The 23,528-nt window shown below is 39.9% G+C and overlaps 1 protein-coding gene across 2 annotated transcripts in view; it reads right to left on the reverse strand.

The window, feature by feature from the left end:
• Positions 1–356: 356 nt before the first annotated feature.
• Positions 357–23,528, reverse strand: part of CLTRN (collectrin, amino acid transport regulator) — a 38,272-nt gene continuing 15,100 nt past the window's right edge. Inside the window, exons 4-6 of one of the 2 annotated variants that reach the window (XM_032285974.1) lie at positions 17,580–17,693; positions 11,847–12,041; positions 357–1,170 (exon numbers count right to left, since the gene is read on the reverse strand). In XM_032285974.1, the coding sequence (XP_032141865.1) occupies positions 1,014–1,170; positions 11,847–12,041; positions 17,580–17,693 (466 nt within the window). In that variant the 3' untranslated portion in view covers positions 357–1,013. Of the gene's footprint in view, positions 1,171–3,228; positions 3,680–11,846; positions 12,042–17,579; positions 17,694–23,528 lie in introns of those variants that run through there. The other variant, XM_032285975.1, reaches the window with a different exon arrangement.

Genomic DNA, 23,528 nt, shown 5'->3' on the forward strand with positions numbered 1-23,528 from the left:
GCATGTTCCAATAAACTGCTGTATGCAACTACCTATCTTAGAGTTTGTATGCAAGGAGGCACACTGGAGGCAGGGAAGTGAGTTAGAGACTACTGCTGTAATCTTAACTATGGGTGATCGCAGTGGGAAACTGAGTAGCAAATTTTATTTTCATTAATAAATGTATAATCATCATTCTTAGAATTTCATGGCCTATCTGGAAATCGAATTAACCTAAAAACTACAAGGAGTATTCAAACAAGGATACACAGAACAAAAATAATTCATTTCTAGGGCTGTAGAGCAGATTATAGACAACTAATAAAAACAAGACTATGTTCCACAGTGTGAAAATAAATTTCAGACCACAATCAGTCACACAATCAAAAAGACATGATTATTACTTTATTAAGTTAGCACAGATTGGACTTTTACAAATTATAGAAATGGTCAACAAATAGAATTATCCTATTAGGGGCTGATATTCAGAAAATATATAAGCAATTGTTGGTGTGATAACAGGATAAAATTCTACCCTGTATACCAATACTTCCAGTTTTATCTATCCATTTATAATAATTACTTCTCACTTTTGCTTACTTAGTCATATACAGAGTGATATATATGATCATCAAAAAGGATCCATTTTCAGTGATTTCTCCATCATATTATATGTATTCTCCACTGGAAAATGTACTTTTCCTTAGGTCTTTAAAGTGTGAATATATATATATATAGGCCTGATCTTATTTCTGAAAATGCTTAAATCAATAACTACAAATACCACATGACCACATTTATACACTATATTGTCAGAAAAATATTTTAGAATATTTTGAGTCGTCAATAGCTTATGATTTCAATTGTCTTGGTGGGTATGATTGATTGCTTTTCACTTTCAAGCACATTCAAAATTTATTACAAAAGAAGAATGGTGAAACAAAATATATGATCTGCTCTTGGTATTTCAGGACTCTCAGCAGTCACACAGAAACAAATGTTTTAATTTCTTGAGGAAGCAGAACAATAGCCCTTCAGAGAGGGGTCAGCCTCTCATCCTCTGTCATGAAGGCCTCATTAATGTGCCCTCCCTTCATGTCCAGGGGATCACAGGGGATGCCATTTTCAATTGTGATCATGTTTTCACACTTATCTTCAGTGTCATCCACTCCAGACGGTTCTTTGTTCTTTCTAAAAGCACATAAAAAAGAGTGATTGGCATCCAGAAAGACCATAAGCGTGGCTGCATATGGTCTTCTGTACGAACATGGAGAACAGGAAGGGGAATAGGAAGCTTAGAACAATGAAATAATTAATGAAATTGTGTAATTTTCAAACAAATTTCAAAGACCATAAAGAGTTGGTAAGGTGAAAAGATACTACCAAGATAAGAAGTCTGTATAGATGATATATAATAGTGATCAAAATAAGTGGTCTTATTTAGAATACTAAAATTGATATAGATGAATATGTATATGAATGAATATGAGGATATACACACACACAAATTGCATAAAATAATGTAAAGAAAATGTATGGTAAATTGGCAAGTTTAAAATCCAGCTCTAGGAGAATAACTTAAAAACAACTGAATTGTTAAAAGTAATAAACTCCTCTCATGGGATTGGACAAATTAATGTTCTGAAAATGTTGAGTGAAAATCAAATAGAAATGAGCTATCAGAAAGCAAATTAACATTACTTTGTAGAAAGTAAGTGCTATAAACTTCAGATATTGCTGCTTGGCTCTACTCATTACAAAATAATTGTGTTCATTTGCAAGTCACAATTTTGGAACTCAGAACATATTTCTCCTAATTACAACTCATAGTTATAACTCCAGGTCATTCCAAAAATTCCATATGACAGGATAAATTTTTTAATTTCTCATAGTTTCACTCTTTGTAGACCCTGCTGACCCCAACCCAAGTAGTAGGCAGATCTGTAATACTTCTTTGGAGTGTGGAAAACTGTCGACTCAAATTCAAAAGTTTTTCCTGTGTTTTGCAAAAGACTAAGACAATGAGACAATTATGCTTGATATCATGCAGTAAAAGAAAAAAGAGAGGTGGATGCCTCTGGCAACCAGAAGAAGGAGGGGTTTCCCTAACGCTTATTGTAGGCTGGATGTTGGAGCACCGCTCCATGGTGGCACCACGGAGGCATGATGATAGGCATGAGGCTCCTGGATTTGCAAAGGATTCTCTTGTCCCAGGAATGTGTGGAAATGCCAAAACAGCAGACATGAAAAGATCATCTGGCTGAGATGCTGGGCACTGTAGTGGTGACCAGGGTAGAGTCCCACCACTATGAGAATCCCTCAGGACCTTGGTGAGTCTTTGACAGGTGAGGAGATGGTGAAGCTGCCCCAGTAATGACGGAGGTGGAATTTCCTATTAGTCCTGCATGAGAATGTGCTTTAAAGAATATGGTGAAAGAAAATGGAGGAAAGAGAAAGCTCTTTTTTATAGAAGAATGCCAACGAATATAGAAAGAGTAGTAGGAAAAGAAAATCATCACTATAATAATAACTGATTCTGATGAGGATTATCAATGGATATTAAACCAGTGAAAGATGGTTGGAGAACAGGATATCGCACGGTCTCAAATTATTACCCCCATAAGCAAATACTAATTATAAAAAGACACTTGTATTTTGCCAAAAGAGAAATCTAGTGAAAATTTCCAACAATGAAAGAAACTGACAAGTCTGTCCTGATGTGATACACTGAGCAGATCACATATATGTTTTTGACGTGTTCCAGCCCCACCCCCTCCAATTTGTTTTGACCTGAATCTCATAATGAGGAACCTAATCAGGAAAACCCAAATTTAAAAATGTTTTGCAAAACAGCTGACCTGGACTTAGCACAGAGTAGGCATTCAACTCTAAGGGTGGGTGAATCAATGAATGTAGATTAATGGCTGACTGGCTGGATAATAAATATACAGATGGACAGAAGATGGGTGGGTGGCTGAACAAATGATGAAAGGTAGATGGAGAGATGGAAAAAAGAATTAATCAATGAATGTAGTTCAATGACTGGCTGGATGGATGATAAATTAATGGCTGTCTGAATGGATTGATGGATGGATGGACAGATAATAGATTGAACAATTAGGTTTATGTATGGATGGACTAATGTTGCAGGTAAAGTTACTCAGGCAATAGCCCAAGGTAAACCTTGAATGGGCTTTACCACAAGAAATGAAGGAAGGAAGGAAGGAAATTTTATGCACAAGAAATTTCTTATATGTCTTGTATTTTAAGCTTTGCTGATAGTTTATTAAATAATTTCAAATAGTTGTTCATTTAAAACAAAGGCAAAGTAGCATTCCAATTCTGTAGATCCCAATGTCATCATCTGAAAATATTTTATCATTGTATAGGACACCATCAAATGTCACAATTAGTCACTATAGGCAATCACTGAATTGCAGTTGCCACATTTTAAACATTTATTCATAAAACTTCTGGCCCAATGCTGGGTTGCAAGTCAAGAGTTGTGGTCCGAGAGACCTAGGGAAAGACAGGCTGCTATATTTTTCTATCCTTGGGGTAAAGACACTGCACTGGCCATGGCAAGCATCAGCAATCAGCAATCAGCATGGGTTGGAGTGGATATAGATTTTAATGTGATGAGAGGATCCTCCCAGGCGAAATTATCCACCAGAGAATTAGAACACTTTGGTTTCTCCTCCTGTGGATAAATGTATTGCTACTTCCCACATCCTCCAGAAAGCAAAGGAAAATGACATTCTATAACCATCAATCACATCACTTCCATTCATAGTATCCAATATTGACTAACAACTACATTTTAAGTACCTACTGTGTTTATGGAAGAGATACCGTCCTTGTCCTAAAAATAGCTCAACAAAAAAGAAAACACCATATGTACTCATCCTCCCTCTCCCCATTTTAATGCTTTATAAAAGAGAGGAATGATTCTTCTAAAGATGAATCTGTAAGTAGCAAGTGTCTATTTATAAATTATCATTAAAAATAGCTACCTCATGTGGATTCCCCCCAAATCCCTCCTCACTGGGCTTCGAGTGAATAATAATTTTCCACAACAACAAATAGATTGTAGACAGCCAAGTCTTACCCTGATATTTTTGTATGTTAAGTATGAAACCTGTATTACAAACATTTTAGTAAATGAAGCATTCTGAAGTAGGTGGCAATGCAATAGTAGTCTTAGAAATAATGATTGCCAGGGTCTATTTTCCAGTTTCTTCAGTTAAAAAAAAAATATTTATGGAGTTAGAAGAAAAGTGACAAAGATTACAAGGAATGTCGCTTCCCCCTCCCCACCAACAAGGAAAAATAATTCCTCAGGCATCACAAACGAATGGGGAAAAACTAAAAAGGAAGATGTAAACAAATGAGGACAAGTTTCTCTTCTTTAGAAGAAGAATATCTTAATCAAAAAGATTCCAAGGGGAATTGCTGTGGAAATTTATCAAACTGAGCAGTGTCAGTGGCAAATTAGGTGCATATTGTTCTTCTATAACCTTAGATCCAGTTGTTCAGAGTCCTGGCATTGCTGGGCTTCACAAAACGCAATGTCAGGAACTTGCTGGTTGGTGGACATGGTAAGCAGCCCAAAGGTTATCTAACAGTAATATATCACTTTGTCACATTTCATAGTGTTTGCTGTAATAAACTGACTCACTCACTACCTATGTATTGCTCTTACTAAGAATAATAAAACTTAACTATCTTTCTGGATCATTCTGATTTGATGTTTTGCTAAAAACATGAGTTCTTATTCCTGAAAACTAAAATCGAATGTTAATTACTTCCGCTGTTCCTGCAACGTTAGGAAGTTCAGGAACAGGATGAAAAAACTGTGATTAAAATATCTGGAATGAGCTCCTAGGAGCCTTGAGAGTGAATATCTCTCATATATCTCATAAATTTACAGAGAACAGGGGCAAAAGAGGGAACAAAAGAAGTATTAGGTATGGCCCTCAGAGCTAGGGGATGTTGAGGAACGGGGTTTGCTCTGTTCTGAGATAAAGTAATGGTACCAAAAGCAGAAAGAGTATTTCTGTCCCCCTTCAAACAAAATAGAGCTGACAGCTGGGAGTGGTGGCTCACGCCTGCAATCTCAGCACTTTGGGAGGCCAGGGCGGGCAGATCACCTGAGGTCAGGAGTTCAAGAACAGCCTGGCCAATGTGGTGCAATCCTGGCTCTATCTACTAAAATACAAAAATTAGCCAGGTTTGCTGGCACATGCCTGTAGTCCCGGCTACTGGGGAGGCTGAGGTAGGAGAATTGCTTGAACCCAAGAGGCAGAAGTTGTAGTGAGTGGAGATTGTGCCAATGCACTCCAGCCTGGGCAACAGAGCAAGACTCCGTCTCAAAAAAAAAAAAAAAAAAAAAAAAAAAAGAGCTGAAGAGTCAAGACCCAAGAATAGCCAGAAAGACAATAAAAGACAGACAAATATGATTTTCAAACAGGACAGAATCAATTATTGGGGAATTGGGATTGTCCTCAGAATCTCTCTGGGTGATTCCTGGGGGCAATAGTGTTACTGGAATGATTGAGTGGGCATTGTAGCACAGTGAGATTGATGGACTTTGAAATCAAACCTATCCAGTTTTAAAACCTGTTCCTATTACTTTTTAACCATGTGAATGTAGGCAAGTTGCTTTACATGTGCCATATAATAGCAATGATAATGCTAATGATAATATTAACTATCTATTACATGGTAGAAATCAGACTAGGGTTTTGTATGCATCATCTCACTTAATTCTTACTGTAATATTATGCATATTTTATCATCCCTGTTTTTCAAATCCACTGCCTTAACCACTCAGCCATGACTATGTGCCTCATCCCTGTTTTCAGATGAGGGAACTGACACTCAAATATGTAGAGTAACTTGTCTTTCAGAATGAAACAAGATTGATGAAAGGAGTTGATCTAGAACTCTATGTACTCTCCCCAAACTTTACTCAACACACTTACATTGGATTTTTATCAGGTATGTATATTTAACAACAGCAAAGAAAAACAATTGCTATATTCACTATGACATTTCTCATTTTATTTACATCTCTATTTTTAAGTCTATTTATTCATTTAATTACGACTTCATAAGAATGTGAAGCTTCAGCATATAAATGTATTGACTGAGCCACATCCCCTTGTATGAGAAACAAGATTTGTGGAAATCCAATGTATTTTTATTTACTATTGACCTTTTTGGAATAGAAGTATAACTAGAAACAAAATAAGCAAATTTACTAATGACTCTACTCAGCTAGGAGCATTAGCTAGGGTTCTATGTCCTAAGTCTTTGACCCAGCTTTGTTACTATAAGATTATAATCTCCTTCTAGGCAAGGACCATCCACGTTGTCTATGTTTGTCTCATCCATAATACATACTATAGCTCCTATCGCAGAAAGGATGGTCAATAAAGGAATGAAATATTTTTACTTATCTGGGCTTTGGTTTCTGTAGGGGTGGATTTGGATCATTGTTAAGGTCCCTTCCTAAGACCCAGTCGTGACCTTAGATCCAAGTAAGGTCTATTCAACATCAATTCTATTACGTACATGTAAATCTGAAATTGTGCTGTGTCCATGACTCTCCCTGTAAACCACAAAGTGCCAGGTTATATACAATTAGCACTTTATAACTGCTTTGTATGGTCATGCTAGTAACTGAAATTGATATAGCACTTTCTAGCATGTAAACCATGTATATTCTCTGATTTTGTCTTTTTATGACTATACTACTTAACAAAGTATTATTATCATTTTCCTTATGTGACTTGCTCAAGGACACAGCTAAAGAATGCCAGAGCCTGAGACTGGAACCCAAAACCAAGAATCTTAGTGCAATGCTCTTTCCATGAAAACACACATCACATTATCAACTTCATCACCATCACTATCACCATCACCATCATAACCATCATCACTAACACCATCATCATTATCACTACCATCATAAAATTGACCATATAGCCAATACATCTACTTCTAGGTTGTGCTAGAGACTAAATCTAGAAGAGACACTATTGTGAAGCATATGCAGTTCATCTTGGTTGCCTTCCCACTTGTTCTGCTCCCTAATTGTTGCCCCAAATTTAAAAAAATTACTTTTCCAACTTTTTTCCTTCAGCGAATCTCTAATTTCCACAAACTGCTATTCTTAACTAGAGGGCAATAGAGAAGCAACCTTTTCTAGGTATTTCACAAAGAGGTGGCAGCTGTAATGATGTGCTAGATCTGGGTGCTACAGCTTTTCAAGGGCTGATTGCTAAATATTCAGAATCCTTCAGCCTTGATGAGAAATTGGCAAATACTACAAATCACAGTATTTTTTAGAGAGAGAGCTGGTTAACCAATTCACCACTATTGTGGTGACCAGTAGACCTCACAAGATTATTTGCATTTTAAAACAAGTGTTTATTCAGCATCAAAATAGACACATGGACCAATGGAACAGAATAGCAAGGACAGAAATAAATCCATGCACTTATGGTCAACAGATCTTCATCAAAGGTGGCAAGAATACACAATGAGGAAAGAACAATCTGTTCAATAAGAGGTGTTAGGAAAACTGGATATCTAGATGCAAAAGAATGAATCTGGATTGTTGTCTCATACCAAATACAAAAATCAACTCAAAATAGATTAAAAACTTAAACATAAGACCTGAAACTGTAAAACTACTAGAAGAAAACATATGAGAAAAGCTCCATGATGTTGGTCTGGGCAGTGAGTTTTTGGATATGATCCCAAAAGCACAGTAAATTCAAAAATAGACAAACGGAATTTACACCAAAGTAAAATGCTTCTGCACAGCAAAAGAGTTAACATCCAAAAATATATAAGAAACTCAAACAACTCAATAACAAGAAAACAAATAACCCAATTTAAAAATGTGCAAAGGATGTGAATAGAAAATTTTCAAAAGAAGACATACAAATGGCCAATGAGTATATGAAAAAAATGATCAACATCACTAATCATCAGGGAAATGCAATTCAAAACCACAATGAGATATCACCTCACTCCTGTTAGAATACCTATTATCAGAAAGACAAAACATAGCAAGTGTTGGTGAGGATATGGAGAAAAGGGAACCCTGGGACACTACTGCAGGGAATGTAAATTAGTACAGCCATTATGGAAAACAGTATGGAAGTTCTTCAAAAAATAAAAAATAAACTACCATATGATCCAGCAATTCCACTTCTAGGTATAGACCCAAAATAATTGAAACCATTATGTCAAAGAGATTTCTGCACTCTCATGTTCAACCCAGCACTATTCACAACAGCCAAGGTATGGAATCAACCTAAATGTCCATCAAAGAATTAATGGATAAAGAAAATGTGGTACAATAATATATTATTCAGCCTTTAAAAAAAAAAAAAGGAAATCCTGACATTTGTGACAATACAGATGAGCCTGAAGAACAGTATGCTAAATGAAATAAGCCAAGCACAGAAAGACAAATGCCGTATGGTCTCATTTATGTGTAGAATCTAAGATAGTTGAATCTACACAAGCAGAGAGTAGAATGGTGGTTGCCAGGGGCTGGCATGGGTAGGAGGAGATGTTGGTCAAAGGACACAAAGTTTCTGTTAGACAAAAGGAATAAGTTTGGGCAATCTACTGTACGGCATGATGACTACAGCTAATAATTATGTATTACGTACTTGAAAATTGCTAAGAGAGTAGATCTTAAATGCTCACCCCATAAATTAAGTATGTGATCTCATCCCCTAAAATAAGTATGTGAAGTGATGAATATGTTCATTATTTGATTTAGCCATTTCAGTTAATTGATTTAGCCATTTCATAATATATACATATATCAAAACATGAACTTATATGCCACAAATACATACAATTTTTATTTGTCAACAAAACCTTAATAAAATAAAACAAGCATTTAATAAAATCCCAAGCAATGAGCTGGTGAATTGGAGAAGTTTCTACAGTTTGGTGGAAAATACCAAGATATTTTCCACAATATCTTGGTGGGAAAGAGATCCTTTCCCAGCACCTCTTAATCATAGCAATAGGTTAAGCTGATGTTGGATAATAATAATTACTGTTTATTTAGTGTTTATAAAATACCTATACCCTAGGTATTTTATACATATTTATGTCAGTCAGTCCTCATGAAAATCCTGTGAAACATCATCTTCCTATTGCAGATGGAGAAACTGAGATTCCCTGGAAATCAGGTGACTCAACCAAGATTATACAGGTAAAGGGCGTAGCTGGTATTTGAGTTTACCTAGTTTGGGCTCCATTGCCACTCTCAGTGTCCCTGAATAATTAATATAATGGTGTTATTGGCAAAGATAACCAAATTGTTAAAGCTTTGCTGAGAAATTTCCTCAATAGTAAGTTTAAATATATATATGTTAGATGACTCTGGCATTCTTGTCCATAGAAGCAGAATGGTGACTTAGATAATCCCATGGTCCCTCCAGGTCTTCTAAGTTTACGATTTTGTACCACACAAACTATGTTCATTATTATCTATTGTATGGATTAGATTGTTGAACATTCCTTTGACCATCTTCCTCAAAACTAAAGGTTTTGGGGGCAATCCTATCTTTTCCATGATTAGAAAGGGCTTTTATTGTAATTTTCAGGGCTCTCCTCACTTTAAACTGCACCCTTTCCTTGCATTTGAAGCAACATTTTGTCAAGGAGAAACCCACCACAAATTGTGTCAAACTTAAAACACAACAAACAATTTATCTTCAGAAGGTTGTCTTAATTTTCCTGACTATATTTGCTAATTATTGATGCTCTCCTGGTTTACACAAGAGACTTGTCCATCTGCTTTCCTAGTTTGACCATGAAATAAATTTGTGAAGGCAAGGCTGTGACAACAGCCTCACCTCTCCCAGGCAACAGATTATAATGCTACACACCCAATTATTATATTACTGCAGAATCTGCTCAGAAGGAAAGAGATAGCTGATCCCAGCACGAGCTAGCTGAAAGACCAGCAAATGGCAAGGTCATAAAATAATAGTAACAGCTAACACTTATTGAGCACTCACTGTGTGCCAGATACCACTCTAAGCACTCTATGTATTAACTCTTTTTATCCCGCCAAGTTAATTATTTCCAGTACACCTCACTGTCACTCTAGAAAAGTTATCTATTTACAAACAGTAAAAATAAACTTAACCAGCTTGACTCTAGCACCACAAATTATATTCTCCTAAATTTGGTTTCCCTGACTCATTGTGCTTCCTGATAATCCGTACAGTTAATGGATTATATACAAGGGCAGAATCTAAGAGATAAATACGTTGAAACTAAGCAATCTATCTCCAGAGTCCATTCTTCTAACTCCTACGCTACACTGTACTAGTGAGGAAATTAGAAACCAAGTAGATGGAGTAAATTCACTAATGTTACAGTTGTTAGAACACAGAATCACAGCATCTCAAGATTAATCAAAACAAAAATATTAAGCATAGGTATTCAAGCATTACATGAGAATATTTCTTAATATTTTCAAAAGAAAAACCAAAACAAGCCAAAATCATCAAAAAAGTCAGGCAAGTGTAACTTGATCCTAATCTCTGAATTTAATTTGAGGACTAGACAGAAAATTTACTTCATAGCATTTTACTTATCATTTGTGAATAAAATTACAAAGCCCAAGAATTAAAATTATTACCTTCTGTTAGTTACTAGGTGAAACATATGGAAAGTAGTAAGCTTCAAGAGGAGCATTTAGTCAAACACATACTTACTTGGTGAAACACATCCCACATGTCCCATGTAGGAACCAACACTTTTGAAAACCATGTCCTTGTTGTGTTCAAATGCATGACACTCTAATCACCACTTACCAGAATTCCTTTTCCATAGTATCTCAAGGGAAGGTTAGAAGCATTAAAGTTTGTAGTGAAGAGCTGAGGATTTTTCTATCTTCCCCACTGGATTAGAGGTACTGGTAAACAAAATCATGCTGAGAAATCCTGTCTACTCTTCTTCTCCACTACCTCAGTAACTTCCCTACAGGTATTAAATTCCCTCTTGAAGCAGTATCAATAATTTAGACATCTAAGTTTGCACGTGCCCCACAGAAGTTTTCAAGTGCCCCCAGAATCTAGGTAAACGAACTCAAGAAGTGAAAATCTGCCTATAGATTGTTAAATTGAAAGCTCTCAAACTCAATGAATTAGAATAACCTGGGTATTCATTAAAATGCATCCCTTCAGAGATTCTAATTTAGTGGGTCTGCAATAGGGCCAAGGAACCTATATGTTAAACAAATGTTCCAGGTGATTCTGATGCTGAGAGTTGATTTAAAGGCCATGAGAAACACAGCTCTTTTTAGTATCATAGGCACACTACGGATGAGTGTCCATCAAAGGGAGGGAAGTATAAAAAGGCACAAAGACATCTGGGATAAGATGGTAGCCTACATGCACTGGGCTAAGAAGAGGTAAGCCAAGATAGGGAGGCATGGAACTATGCAACTGCTGGCATTTGGATGTGGATGACTACCAAAGATTAACTCTGCCTACCCAAAAAGTTTATTTAGCTCCTTATATCCAGCTTACAAAATCACAACACAGTTATTAAAGTCAAGTCTGGATATGAAACATTTATGTGGTACAGAATAGAGGGAAAGATAGTTGTGAAAGAAGCCTAGTTAAGTAACGGACATTGGACTCTAAAATATATCTAAAGACAAGAGCATAAGTGATACTTTGAAAATCACCAATTTTTTCAAAGTTTCAAATTTAAGGCATTATCTTTAGCCAGAGGAAAATCCTCTCCTGATTTTCCCAAGTCATGAGAAAATAAGAAAATGCTCTTTCAATCACTCCCTTTAAATATCTTACCTTCTACGTTGCCGGATCCCTGATAAAATCAGTAGTGTAATTGCAACTATGACGATGCAAAATATCACACCAAATATAATAATCCAGATGGGCACAGATGGGTCTGTGGGTGGTGCAAGTGTGGAAGGAATTTTTAAAAATTCCAGAGTTTGGTCATTCAGAGAGAAGGCATTGTTGATCCGGTTCCTGTTCTTTCTAAAATGCAGTGATAATTAAAAATAAACAAAATAAGACAGAAAAACCCTATTAAGACAAAGTACAAACCTGTTTCTCAATTATTATAAATATCTCTATAAACAAAGCATCCTCCTGGCAGGAGACTTCAAGATGACTAGAAAGTTTGCTGAGGGTAATCATGTCAGTTTCTCTTAAGTTACAGTGCTGGCTGCCAGAGGGATGCCCATGTATCCACTGCTGCCCCCATGAATGTGAATATCCAGATGTCCTGAGCTTTGAGCTCTGTCCACCATGTTTTATTTCCTGAGAGGCAGTAAGGTAGGAGGAGGGACTCATCTCTGGAGGTGGGGCTCTGACCCTGGACCAAATTGAGGACTAACTAAAACAGAGCTGGGTGCGGGGAGTAGCTTTCCATCAGACATGCCCACCAGTGTGCCATGTCAGTTTACCATTGCCATGGCAAAGCCTGGGAGTTACCACCCCTTTCCATGAGAATGACCTGATGACCCCAAAGTTATTACACTTCCCTAGAAATTTCTGCATAAACTGCTCCTTAGTCTACATGTAATTAAAAGTGGGTATAAATATGACTGCAAAACTGCCCTGAGCTGCTACTCTCTGCCTACAGGGTAGTGCTGCTCTGCAGGAGCAGTCACAGAGCACTAACATCACTGGTGCTGTAATACTGCCTCTTCAATAAAGTTGGTTTCTTCTACTTCTGACTCTCCCTTGAATTCTTTCTGGGGAAAAGTCCAGAACCCTCATGGGCTAAGCCCCACTTTGGGTTTCACCTGTCCTGTGTGAGTACCTTCTAGATTGGAATGACAAAGCTCTATTTAAGGTCGCTTACATAAATATCACACCCCCCAAAAGTAAAATTACATGTAAAATATGGGTGATGAATGTGAGAAGTAGAGAAAACCAGAAGCAAAAAAGAAAACATAATCAGGAGTGGTTTCAAATCCATCAACTTAATCTTGATTTTTTTTTCATCAATTCAACAAACATTTGCCCAAAACTTACTAAATATCAAATACTGTGCTAGATGCTAGAGATAGAACATGAAATTAAAATACCAAAGAGCTTATAGTCTAGAAGAGTGACAGACTAGTAGATCCACAACTACAGTGTGGTGCAAAATATTCCGTGAAACAGGCAAATATGGGCACAGTATGAGCAGAGGGAAAGGCCAAGTACACCATAGAGAGAAGTCAGAGCTGCTTTGCTATGGAGGCCATTTTTGAGCTCTGTTTCGAGGGACAAGTGGGAATTTTTTAGACCAAAGTATGTAGTGAGCATAGGAATGGAGACATGGTAAAGTAAGACTTGTTCAGCAGACTGCAAATAGTTCCATAGGACTAAAGGCAATAATAGTTTAGGAGTTCAAAAGCTTAGAAAAATGTTACTTTTCCTAGGAAATATCTACATTTTTAGTGGTGGTGGCAGTTAAGGAGAGGTTGGTAGCAAAGACTTATTTAATTAAAATAAAAGAAGCGAATTTCTAACTGGAATTTGTAAACTGGAGAATCCTTGGAGATATTTCATGACCTTTATTGAATTTGTACTATGCAAGCTGACTTTATCTACTTCTAGAGCAGCCCTGGAAAACAGAAATATAATGTGAGCCTCGTGTGACTTAAAATTTTTTAGTAGCTGCACTAAAAGAAACAGATTAAACTAATTTTAATAATATATTTTTTGTCTAATATATCCAAAAATATATAATTTCAACATGTAAACAGTATTGAGTTGGCTTTGCATATTTTATGTTTGTTTATTTGTTTGTTTGAGATAGCCATGATCATTGCAGGCTTCATTGCAGCCTCGAACTCCTGGACTCAAGCAATCCTCCTGTGTCAACCTCCCAAGTAGCTAAGCCTACAGTTGTGTACCAACATACCTGGCTCTGTGTGTGTGTGTGTATATGTGTGTGTTTAGACAGGGTCTCGCTATGCTGTCCAGGCTGGGGCTCCACATTTTATTTTGTACTATGTCTTTGAAATTTGGTTTATATTTTATACTATGAGCACACTTGACTTTGGACTAGCCACACTTCAACTGCTTTATAACCACATGTGGCTGGTGGCTATGGTACTGAATAGACCAAGTCTACAGCCAGATAGTACAGCTTGAGAATCTCTGCAGGCCAGCACCAGGCTATCAGAAAAGACCTCCTTTAGTAAATAAAAATCTGTGCTGAGGCATGATTATTCATGGATGTGAGAGCGAACTCTAGCCAAATAATCTACAGCAAGGGATAATTTAAATGTCATTTTTATCAAACAATGGAATATTTCCCTTTGTCATAACCTAATATTGATCATCTGAGAACACAAACTTTTCCACAAAATAATGAAACCCACTGCTAAGATGTAACTCAGAGGAAAATGAAAAATTGCTCTGTATTTTCATTCTATCTTCCTGGTTCATTAACACTTTGTTACTTTCTCACTCTAGGCTTGGAATGTATTCTATCACCTCTCAGACTGACTGGAATTTCTAGCTCAGGTACATATTAAATCTGCTCCACCATTGGAATCACCAGTTGTCATCAAGCATCATGTTTATCTTTCAGCCAAGAGTGGTGTTGAATTAGGCCAGGCCCTCACTAAAGAACTAAAACAGACATCTTGGAATCAGTTGGTCACTCCTTTACCTCATACCATGTATACTGTGCATCGGTAAAAAGTCCAGTACTCTGTTTTGCCCATTTCAAGTATTTTACTTGAATTCTGTAATTCTCATTCTGTTGGCTATCCCTACTTCCTAAATAGCTTCTCCTGCTAGGACATTTGAAATAGACATTTTGTTGTGAACATATTCATGTACTTCCCAGACCTTCACCCTAAGCACTCTGTGTAAAGGAATGACAACCAATTCTAAGATGTCTGTTTTAGTTCTTTGTGTACTCTGGTCAACAGGAAAAATCACTGGATATGGTGGCAGCATGCCTAGGTTCAAGTCCTCACTCTTTCTTTCTAGCATGGTGGCAGTAACAAATCAGTTAATCTCCCTGAGCCTCGGTTTCTTAATTTATAAAGGAGAGATAATAATAATTACTCAAAAAGTATTGGCGTTGGTTGGGTGCAGTAGTTCACGCCTATAACCCCAGCACTCTGAGAGTTTGAGGTGGGAGGATCGCCTGAAGCCAGTTCAAGGCCAACCTGGGCAACATAGCAAGATCCCATCTCTACAAAAAAAAAAATTAAAAATTAGCCAGGCGTAGTGGCACATCCCTGTAGTCCCATCTACTCAGGAGGCTGAGAAAGGAGGATCACTTGAACCTCAGGAGTTCAAGGCTGCAGTGAGTTCACTCTCCTTTTTTTCACTCTATCCTTCTTTTGTGGCATTGTTTCCTTTATATTAACATTTCCTGGACCTTCACCCCAAGCACTCACTCTTCCTCCTCCCATCAACTAAAGGTCTGGTTTAACCCAGTGCCTTCATTTTCCTTGTAGCCCTCATAGATCGTAAGACATAAATAAACTTTTTTTAATGTAAATTATATTTATAATTCTTACTTCCTAAGTAGTGAAAGTCTTAACAGTATTCTTAGCAGCAGCGAAGAAGCAATTTAGTTCAAACTTTCTTGTTAGGGCACATTCAACCATTTCTCACTGGCATAGATCTTCAGTGCCTTTGCTTCAGCAAAACAAATAGATGATGTTCACAAAAACCTTTGGCATTGGTTATATACTCATTATCCTAAGTGTTAACATTTTACAGAGAGCTTATGAGTTCTTCCACTAGGTATTCCTCCTTGGTAAAAAGAATAATATATATTTCAGTAACTTGTTTTTTGTTTTTTTTTTTTTACTTTAGGTTCTGGGGTACATGTGCAGGTCATGCAGGGTTGCTGCATAGGTGCATACTATATCCAGCATTTCTCCCCATGTTATCCCTCCATACCCTTCCTACCCCCATTGTCCCTCCCCTAGCCCCCACCAACTGCCCTCAGTGTGTGATGCCCCTCTCCCTGAGTCCACGTGTTCTCATTATTCAACACTCGCCTATGAGTGAGAACATGTGGTATTTGGTTTTCTGTTCTTGTGTCAGTTTGCTGAGAATGATGGTTTCCAGATTCATCCAAGCCCCTACAAAGGACAGGAACTCGTCATTTTTTATGGCTGCATAGTATTCCATGGTGTATATGTGCCACATTTTCTTTGTCCAGTCTATCAGTGATGGGCACTTGGGTTGGTTCCAGGTCTTTGCTATTGTAAACAGAGCTGCTATGAACATACGTGTGCAGTAACTTGTAAATCTTTTGGGGGAGAGCTGCTTTGTTTTGTTCTAGTTTATTTCCTGAGTTCATTTTTCCAGTATACCTTTGCCCAACATCAATCACATGTGGTATTTGAAGTTTTGACACACACTAAATGCACAGTAATTAAAAGAAGTACAAGTTGCATCCTCCTAATTCTTGGAAGTCAAGAATTCATTTCACTTTTGAGTTTCTCATGATCAGAAGGAGGGGAGGAGTGCAACTGTTGGGAAAAAATGTAAAATACTTGAAATGGGCAAAACAGAATACTGGACTTTTTCCTGATTGTCCTACTGAATGCACCTTTCTAGGCAATTTCCATCTCTTATGGTCTTTGAGCTATTTTGCAAGTCCATAAGTTCTTGAAAACTGACATAACATAAATGATTCCTGTCCATACAAAATCAAATGAACCGTGTCTAGTGGAACATAATTGGTTACTGCCTGAAAAATAGACCGATGCATCTTTCTGTAAATGCATTTTGCCATTCTTCATTTTCTATATATGGGTGGTTTCTTGAAGTCTCCTTGAAAATGATTTTAACATGTTACTAGTGTTCTCATTAACTAATGAGATAATAAAATTTTTATAGTAATCATGTTTAGTTTGTATGAGAGTCATGATTTTACCATTTTTAAAAAAATTATCTTTTTTGGTCAGGTGCATGGCTTATGCCTGTAATCCCAGCACTTTGGGAGGCCAAGGCAGGTGGATCGTGAGGTCAGAAGTTCGACACCACCTTGGCCAGCATGGTGAAACCCCGCCTCTACTAAAAATACAAAAAATTAGCCAGGCATGGTGGTGCATGCCTGTAATCCCAGCTACTCGGGGGGCTGGGGCAGAAGAATTGCTCAAACCCAGGAGGCGGAGGTTGCAGTGAGCTGAGATCGTGCCACTGCACTCCAGCCTGGGTGACAGAGTGAGACTCCATCTCAATTTTTTAAAAAAATTATGTTTTTAAAGTAAAGACTATATATTGACTGAAAAAGGGAGGCTATTGGGTCCCTACCTTCTGCTTACTCAATGCTGGTGATACCACCACCCCTCCAGCTGTGACAATAAAAATGTCTCCAGACATTGCCAAATGTCTCCTTGAAGGTAAAATTGCCCCTGGATGAGAACCACTGATCTATACTCATCTCTTATAGAAACTAATAAAATGAAATCTTTGACATTTTAATAAATAACTCATGTGTGAAACAGAGAAAACTCTTCAATATCTATTTTTAAAAACAGTTGAATTAATCAGCAAGTTGACTGACCAATAGAAGGCATATTTAAGGGTGATTACCGTATGGCTGACTGCACCTCAACAGCAGGAAGGGTGTGATTTTTTGAAGGGTCTATAACCACGAACCAGAATGATACCCTCTGGGTTACATTGCAAAGTAGGACATGGGAAATTCTGCAAACAGTGGAAAGAAAAAATATATTAGAAGAATATCATACCAAACGGTATTAAACCATTCACTCATTATGACATTTCTACCATTATGAAGAATGATCTCAGTAAGAAGAAAATTATATAGAAAATTCCCATTGTTTCAAAAATCATACACATGGGGATCATTCCTTACAGGAAATAATAGGGAATCTGCCAAAAAATAATAATAGTCAGTGGAAAGCATTAGGGATGTAATTCTCCACCACCGGTTGGTGACAGCCCCCCTGTTTCCCCAATGCTTGGCCCTCCCTGAACCACAGAAGCCTTTGGTATTTTCTCATTAAACTCTTTGTAGTGCCCTGCCCATTCAGCCTTCCACTTCTCAGATCCAGACAGAATCTGCGCCCGCTCATGATTCAATACTTGCTCTGTGTGCAACTACTGTCTCTCTTCTACCGCAGCACTGGGGCCAAGCCAAAAGGCACCTTCTGTGTGTACTTTTGAGGAAAAAGTTCTTAAAAACAGTTTCTCTGAACTGTTTTTAAGAACATCGCCTTGAACAAATCTCCAAACTTAACACCATAATCAATTCACCAGCAATCTTTGAGCTCTTTGTTTTGCAGTTACACTTTTCAACTGCAAATTGGAAATGTGACTCACTCTCCTCTGTATTACCATTAAAAGTGAAAGGGGAGAAATGATATTAGTGTTCAGAGAGAGATAATCTGTATGGATGTACTCAGGAAATTAAAGGAAAGTCCACATAAAATCAACATTGCCAGTGCTAAAACAAAACCTGATGGCTTTCCCGGTTTACTTAAGAGCAAAATGGCAAAAAGTAACATTAACATCCATCTTAGAAGAATCAGATATGAGTAAAAGATTTGTTTAGAGCATCCAAGTGTATTGTGATCATTTTCACACTGATCAAAGAGACCACCCTTCTCTGCAGAAACAGGTATCTGCAGTTTTCAGGAAATCTCTTTTTTTTTTTTTGAGATGGAGTCTCACTCTATCACCAGGTTAGAATGCAGCGATCCCGACTCACTCTAACTTCAGTTTTCCAGTTTCAAGCAATTCTCCTGCCTCAAGCTGCCGAGTAGCTGGGACTACAGGCACGCACCACCACGCCCGGCTAATTTTTTGTATTTTTAGTAGAGACGGGGTTTCACCATGTGGGCCAGGATGGTCTCCATCTCCTGACCTCGTGATCCGCCGGCCTCGGCCTCCCAAAGAGCTGGGATTACAGGCGTGAGCCGACAGACCTGGCAGAAATTCTTCTACGTTCTGCCTTTAAAGGTCAGGTTCAAAAGTAGAGGCAGCTGCCAGGCCCCTCTGCCCAGAGCTAAGTGTCTGGGACCTTCAGTGGGGAGGACCGAAGCTTGAGCCGCCTTAGTCCTCCAGAGGGCATGGGGCGCCACGTACCCCCACTGCATCTGTGCCCCGTGAGGCTCTGGTATGGGCGTGGCCAGACCTACCCTGCACGCGGCGCCTCGTGCGCTTTCAGACATTTCTACGCCAACGGTTACTGGTCACTGAGCCCTGACACTTGGTCTCTGGGCCTGACCGCAGATTTCTGAAACTTCTGGCAGCCCAGTGTCTACTGGAAGGCCCGACCCACTGCCCCGCTCTCATGGGCAACTACCTGAGCCGCTTCCTGGGCTGGCCCTGGGCCCAGAAAGCGCGCCGGACCCGGAAGTACTGTTCCCGGCTGTCCAGACCCTTGATCCGCTCCCAGGCCCAGCAGCAGGGCAAGGTCATCTACTTCCATGGGAACCGCTGGGACCGCACCCGGCCACTCCCCACCGCTCCTCCTGGCTGGGACTACACCCGCATCCGGAGAGAGACGATCCCCGAGGCCCGGAGGCGCTTTCCCAACAGGCCGCAGCTGCTGAGCAACGTCTGGCCCGATTTCTCCCCGGCTCACCTGGCCTTCATGAGGCAGTGGCTTTGCAGTATCCGCCAACCCCAGCCCATCCACAGCCTGGCGACCGTGAAAATCGCCCCGCCGGAGCGCAGAGGTAACCCGGCGCCCAAGCCATCGGCCTTCAAGGCTGTGATGAGAAACGGAGCGGCCCGTGCCTTTGTGCCCAGATCTGGGCTGTTGAGAAGATGCCCCCACTTTGAGCCAGCAGTGTCTCCGAAGAGATGCAGCATCGTCTCACTTCTCCCTGGTGGCCGCCTGCCACGCTGCATTAAGTGTGGCCGCCAGAGGCCCGGTCGCAGAGCCACCACAGGAGCGCTGGGCCTGCGGGCAGCACTGCCCCGACACCTCAGGCTTGCCTGCGCCCGGAAGGAGTTTCGCCTGGGGGGCATGCGCCTCTGAGCACACCCAGCTTGCCGCCCGGCTCCGAGAGCCAGGCCCCTGCCATCACCTCCTGAGCCTTCAGCCCTCAGCACCTTCAGCCTGCTGACCCCAGTTCCACCCCCACACCAGCCACCGGCCCCACCAGGGCACTTCCCACTGCTCCAGCCGACCACCCTGAGAGCCCCAGGCCCACCTCCCCTCTCCCCCAAGACCCTTCCCTTTCCCCTGCCAATTCACTCCTGCCTTCTCCCTGGGGACAAAAGGCATGCTTCTCCCCAGTTTCCCCAGTTTCTGCAATAAAATGTGTGTCATTGTTAATAGGTGTCTTTATTACCATAGAGATTGTCATAGTCTTTCTTTCAAAGATGACACCGTGGTTTCTCCAGCTTGGCACTATTACTTGGGCCAGATGGTTCTTTCTTGTTGGTGGGGAGAGGGGAGGGGGAGGAGTGATGGGGGAGGGGTGATGGGGGAGGGGAGGGGGAGGGGCAGGATGAGGGGGAAAGGGGAGGGGAGGGGGAAGGGGTTGGGGGAGGGGAGAGAGGGAGGGGAGTGGGGGAGGGGAGGAGGAAGGGGTGGGGGACTGAAAAGGGGGAGGGGAGTGGGGAGGGCAGGATGAGGGGGAAAGGGAGGGGAGGGGGAAGGGGTTGGGGGAGGGGAGAGAGCGAGGGGAGTGGGGGAGGGGAGGAGGGAGGAAGGGGTGGGGGACTGAAAAGGGGGAGGGGAGGGGGTAGGGGGAGGGGAGGGGGCAGGGAGGGGGCAGGGGGTCACAGTCCTGTGCATTGCAGGGCCTTAGCAACATCCCTGGCCTCTCACCTCTAGGGGCCAGCAGCACACTCACAGTCCTGACTAGCAAAAATGGCTCCAGGCCTTGCCAAATAATCCCTGGGAGAGTAGAGAGGTCAAAAGTCATACTGGTGGAGAACCACTGAGGGACAGTGACCTCTACTGGCAGAAACAGACAAGCCTAGTCCTCTAAAATGTGTGGTTTTATAATATACATCAAAGACGTAGGGAAAAACCAAATGAAGTGGTGCATGCTTGACAAAAAACATTTTCACCAGTTTTCTAGAATGTTTGGAGTGTGAATGATTCCTGTGGTCTGGTCTTACTAGCAATCAGGAAATGCAAAATTTTACAAATGAGCTACTATTTTAAACTTCAAATTGGCAACAATGTGAAAGTTAAATAATACCAAGTGCTGGTAAAGACACATGGAATTGGACTCCCAGGTGATGCTGTGTAAGCAAAGAGTACAGCCATTCTGGAGTGGCATTTGGAAATGATTCCTAGAACAGAAAACACAGCTACCAGAAACCCTGTGGCACACACAAGCAGACACTGGTGAGGATGCTCTTTTCCGCACTTGTCATCACAGCAGAGAATTGGAACAACCTAAATGTCCATCAGGACGGCAATGGATAAAATAAATATGGTATATGCTGTCAAGGGGATACCCTTCTACAGATTAAAGGAAAGAAGCCAGGTACGGTGTCTCACACCTGTAATCCCAGCCCTTTGGGAGCCTGAGGCAGGCAGATCACTGAGTTTAGGAGTTTGAGACCAGCCCAGGAGACGGAGGTTGCAGTGAGCTGAGATCACAACACTGCACTCCAGCCTGGGTTACAGAATGAGACTCTGTTTCAAAAAAATAAATAAAAGGAAAGAAATAGCCCAGGGTTTCTCAACATCAGCATGATCCGGCCAGATAATTCTATATTGTAAGGATACTCTGTGCTTTCCAGGATAGTTAGCAGCAAACCTGGCCTCTATCTACCAGGTATCAGGACTACCTCCCGTCGTGACAATCAAAAATGGCTAGAGGTGTTCCCAAATATCCCCTGAAGGACAAAATCACCCCCTGGTGGCAACCATTGAGCTAAAGCTACATATTTTTTTAAACAAAAGAATAAATCTCAGCCCAGTGCAGTGGCTCACACCTGTAATCCCAACACTTTGGGAAAGAGACGGGAAACCCTGTCTCTACTAAAAATACAAAAATTAGCTGAGCATGGTGATGCGTGCCTGTAATCCCAGCTACCCGAGAAACTGAGGCAGGACAATCCCTTGAACCCAAGAGGAAGAGGTTGCAGTGAGCCAAGATCATGCCACTGCACTGCAGCCTGGACCACAGGTCTCAAAAAAAAAAAGAAAAAGAAAAAGAAAAAAAAGAAATCTCAAAAATATACCATCAAGTGAAAAAGAGGTAAAATATTATGTGTAATATGTAACATTTATATAAATTAAACAAATACCAAATAGAATTTCAGGTATAAAAGGCCAGAAATAAGGTAAAGAGTCATTTAATTACTTTCCCTATATTATTCTTTCCATATAAAGCCTCTTTAAATACTGTTCAAATATGAATTTCATGGTATTCCCCATTAGAGAGCCATAGAATACAGCTGTAAGCAAAGCAAAATCCTTTCTCTCATGGAGCTTGCTAAGGAGGTGGAGACAAAAGATAAGTAAATAAACGCATACACTGTGGAGGTGTGGAATATGTACTATAAAAAAATAAAGGGGGGCATACGACTCCATCAACACAATTGTGGCCCCAAATACTTTCCTCTGTCCCCAATACCACGGAACTATACCATGAATTCAAGTTCTTTAAATGTATTCAAGTTTCCAATGGTGGCAATCCATATTTTAATATATTACTTCAGCAAATAAAATGAAAAATGTTTTATCTACTTAGAAATAAACATTTCCAAAAGACTAAACTTGTTGCTGAAAATATTAAACCTTACATTTTCAATGGAGACAGTTATTGTTAGATCGAAAAAGTTCCTGGACTGAAACTCTAAAATTGAAGCTTTTATTTTGAAACTTATTACCTGCCAATTTCTGGTCTTGAGACAAGAAATTTCACTGTCTATGAGTTACTAGGAAGGGCTTGAGCTCTTAATGCATCAATGGGGGTGTGCTGTTGGCATTTTGGGTGGGAGCGTTATGGGGGACTGTCTTGCACCATGCAGCACAATGATTATCTCTCTTTCCCCACCCTCTAAATGCCACAGTACTCTCCAGTCATATATATAACCCACAAATAGATCCCATTTCCATATACTCCATGAGCTGGGGGGTAGGGGTGGGGCGGTCAGCTCCAAGTAAGAAACACTTCTAAATCTCTTCAAAAGTTTCAAGGTCATGAAAACAAAGGAAGCCAGAGAAAGTGTCACAGAGTGTATCAGACTAAGGAGAAACAGATTCTGAAACAGAAAAAGGACATTAGTAGAAAAACTGAACCAACATGAATTTCTTTGTTTAGATAAGTCTACCATGGTTATTTAATATGCTATCATCAGAGAAATGGGGCTAGAGCAGAGTTTCTCAACTCAAGGCACTATTAACATTTTAGCCTGGGTAATTCTAGGTTGTCAGGGACTGTCTATGGTTTTGTAAGATAAGTAGCAGCATCCCTAGCCTCTACATACTAGATGCCAGTAGCACATCCAATTGTGAAAACCAAAAATGTCTCCAGAAATTGCCAGATATTCTTGGGAGCAATTGGGGGGAATCCCTCTGCCAAGTGTTGAGAAACA

Source organism: Sapajus apella, unplaced genomic scaffold, assembly GCF_009761245.1.
Source record: "Sapajus apella isolate SASKATOON/1434 unplaced genomic scaffold, GSC_monkey_1.0 scaffold17, whole genome shotgun sequence".
In the NCBI taxonomy this organism is placed as follows: Eukaryota; Metazoa; Chordata; class Mammalia; order Primates; family Cebidae; genus Sapajus; species Sapajus apella.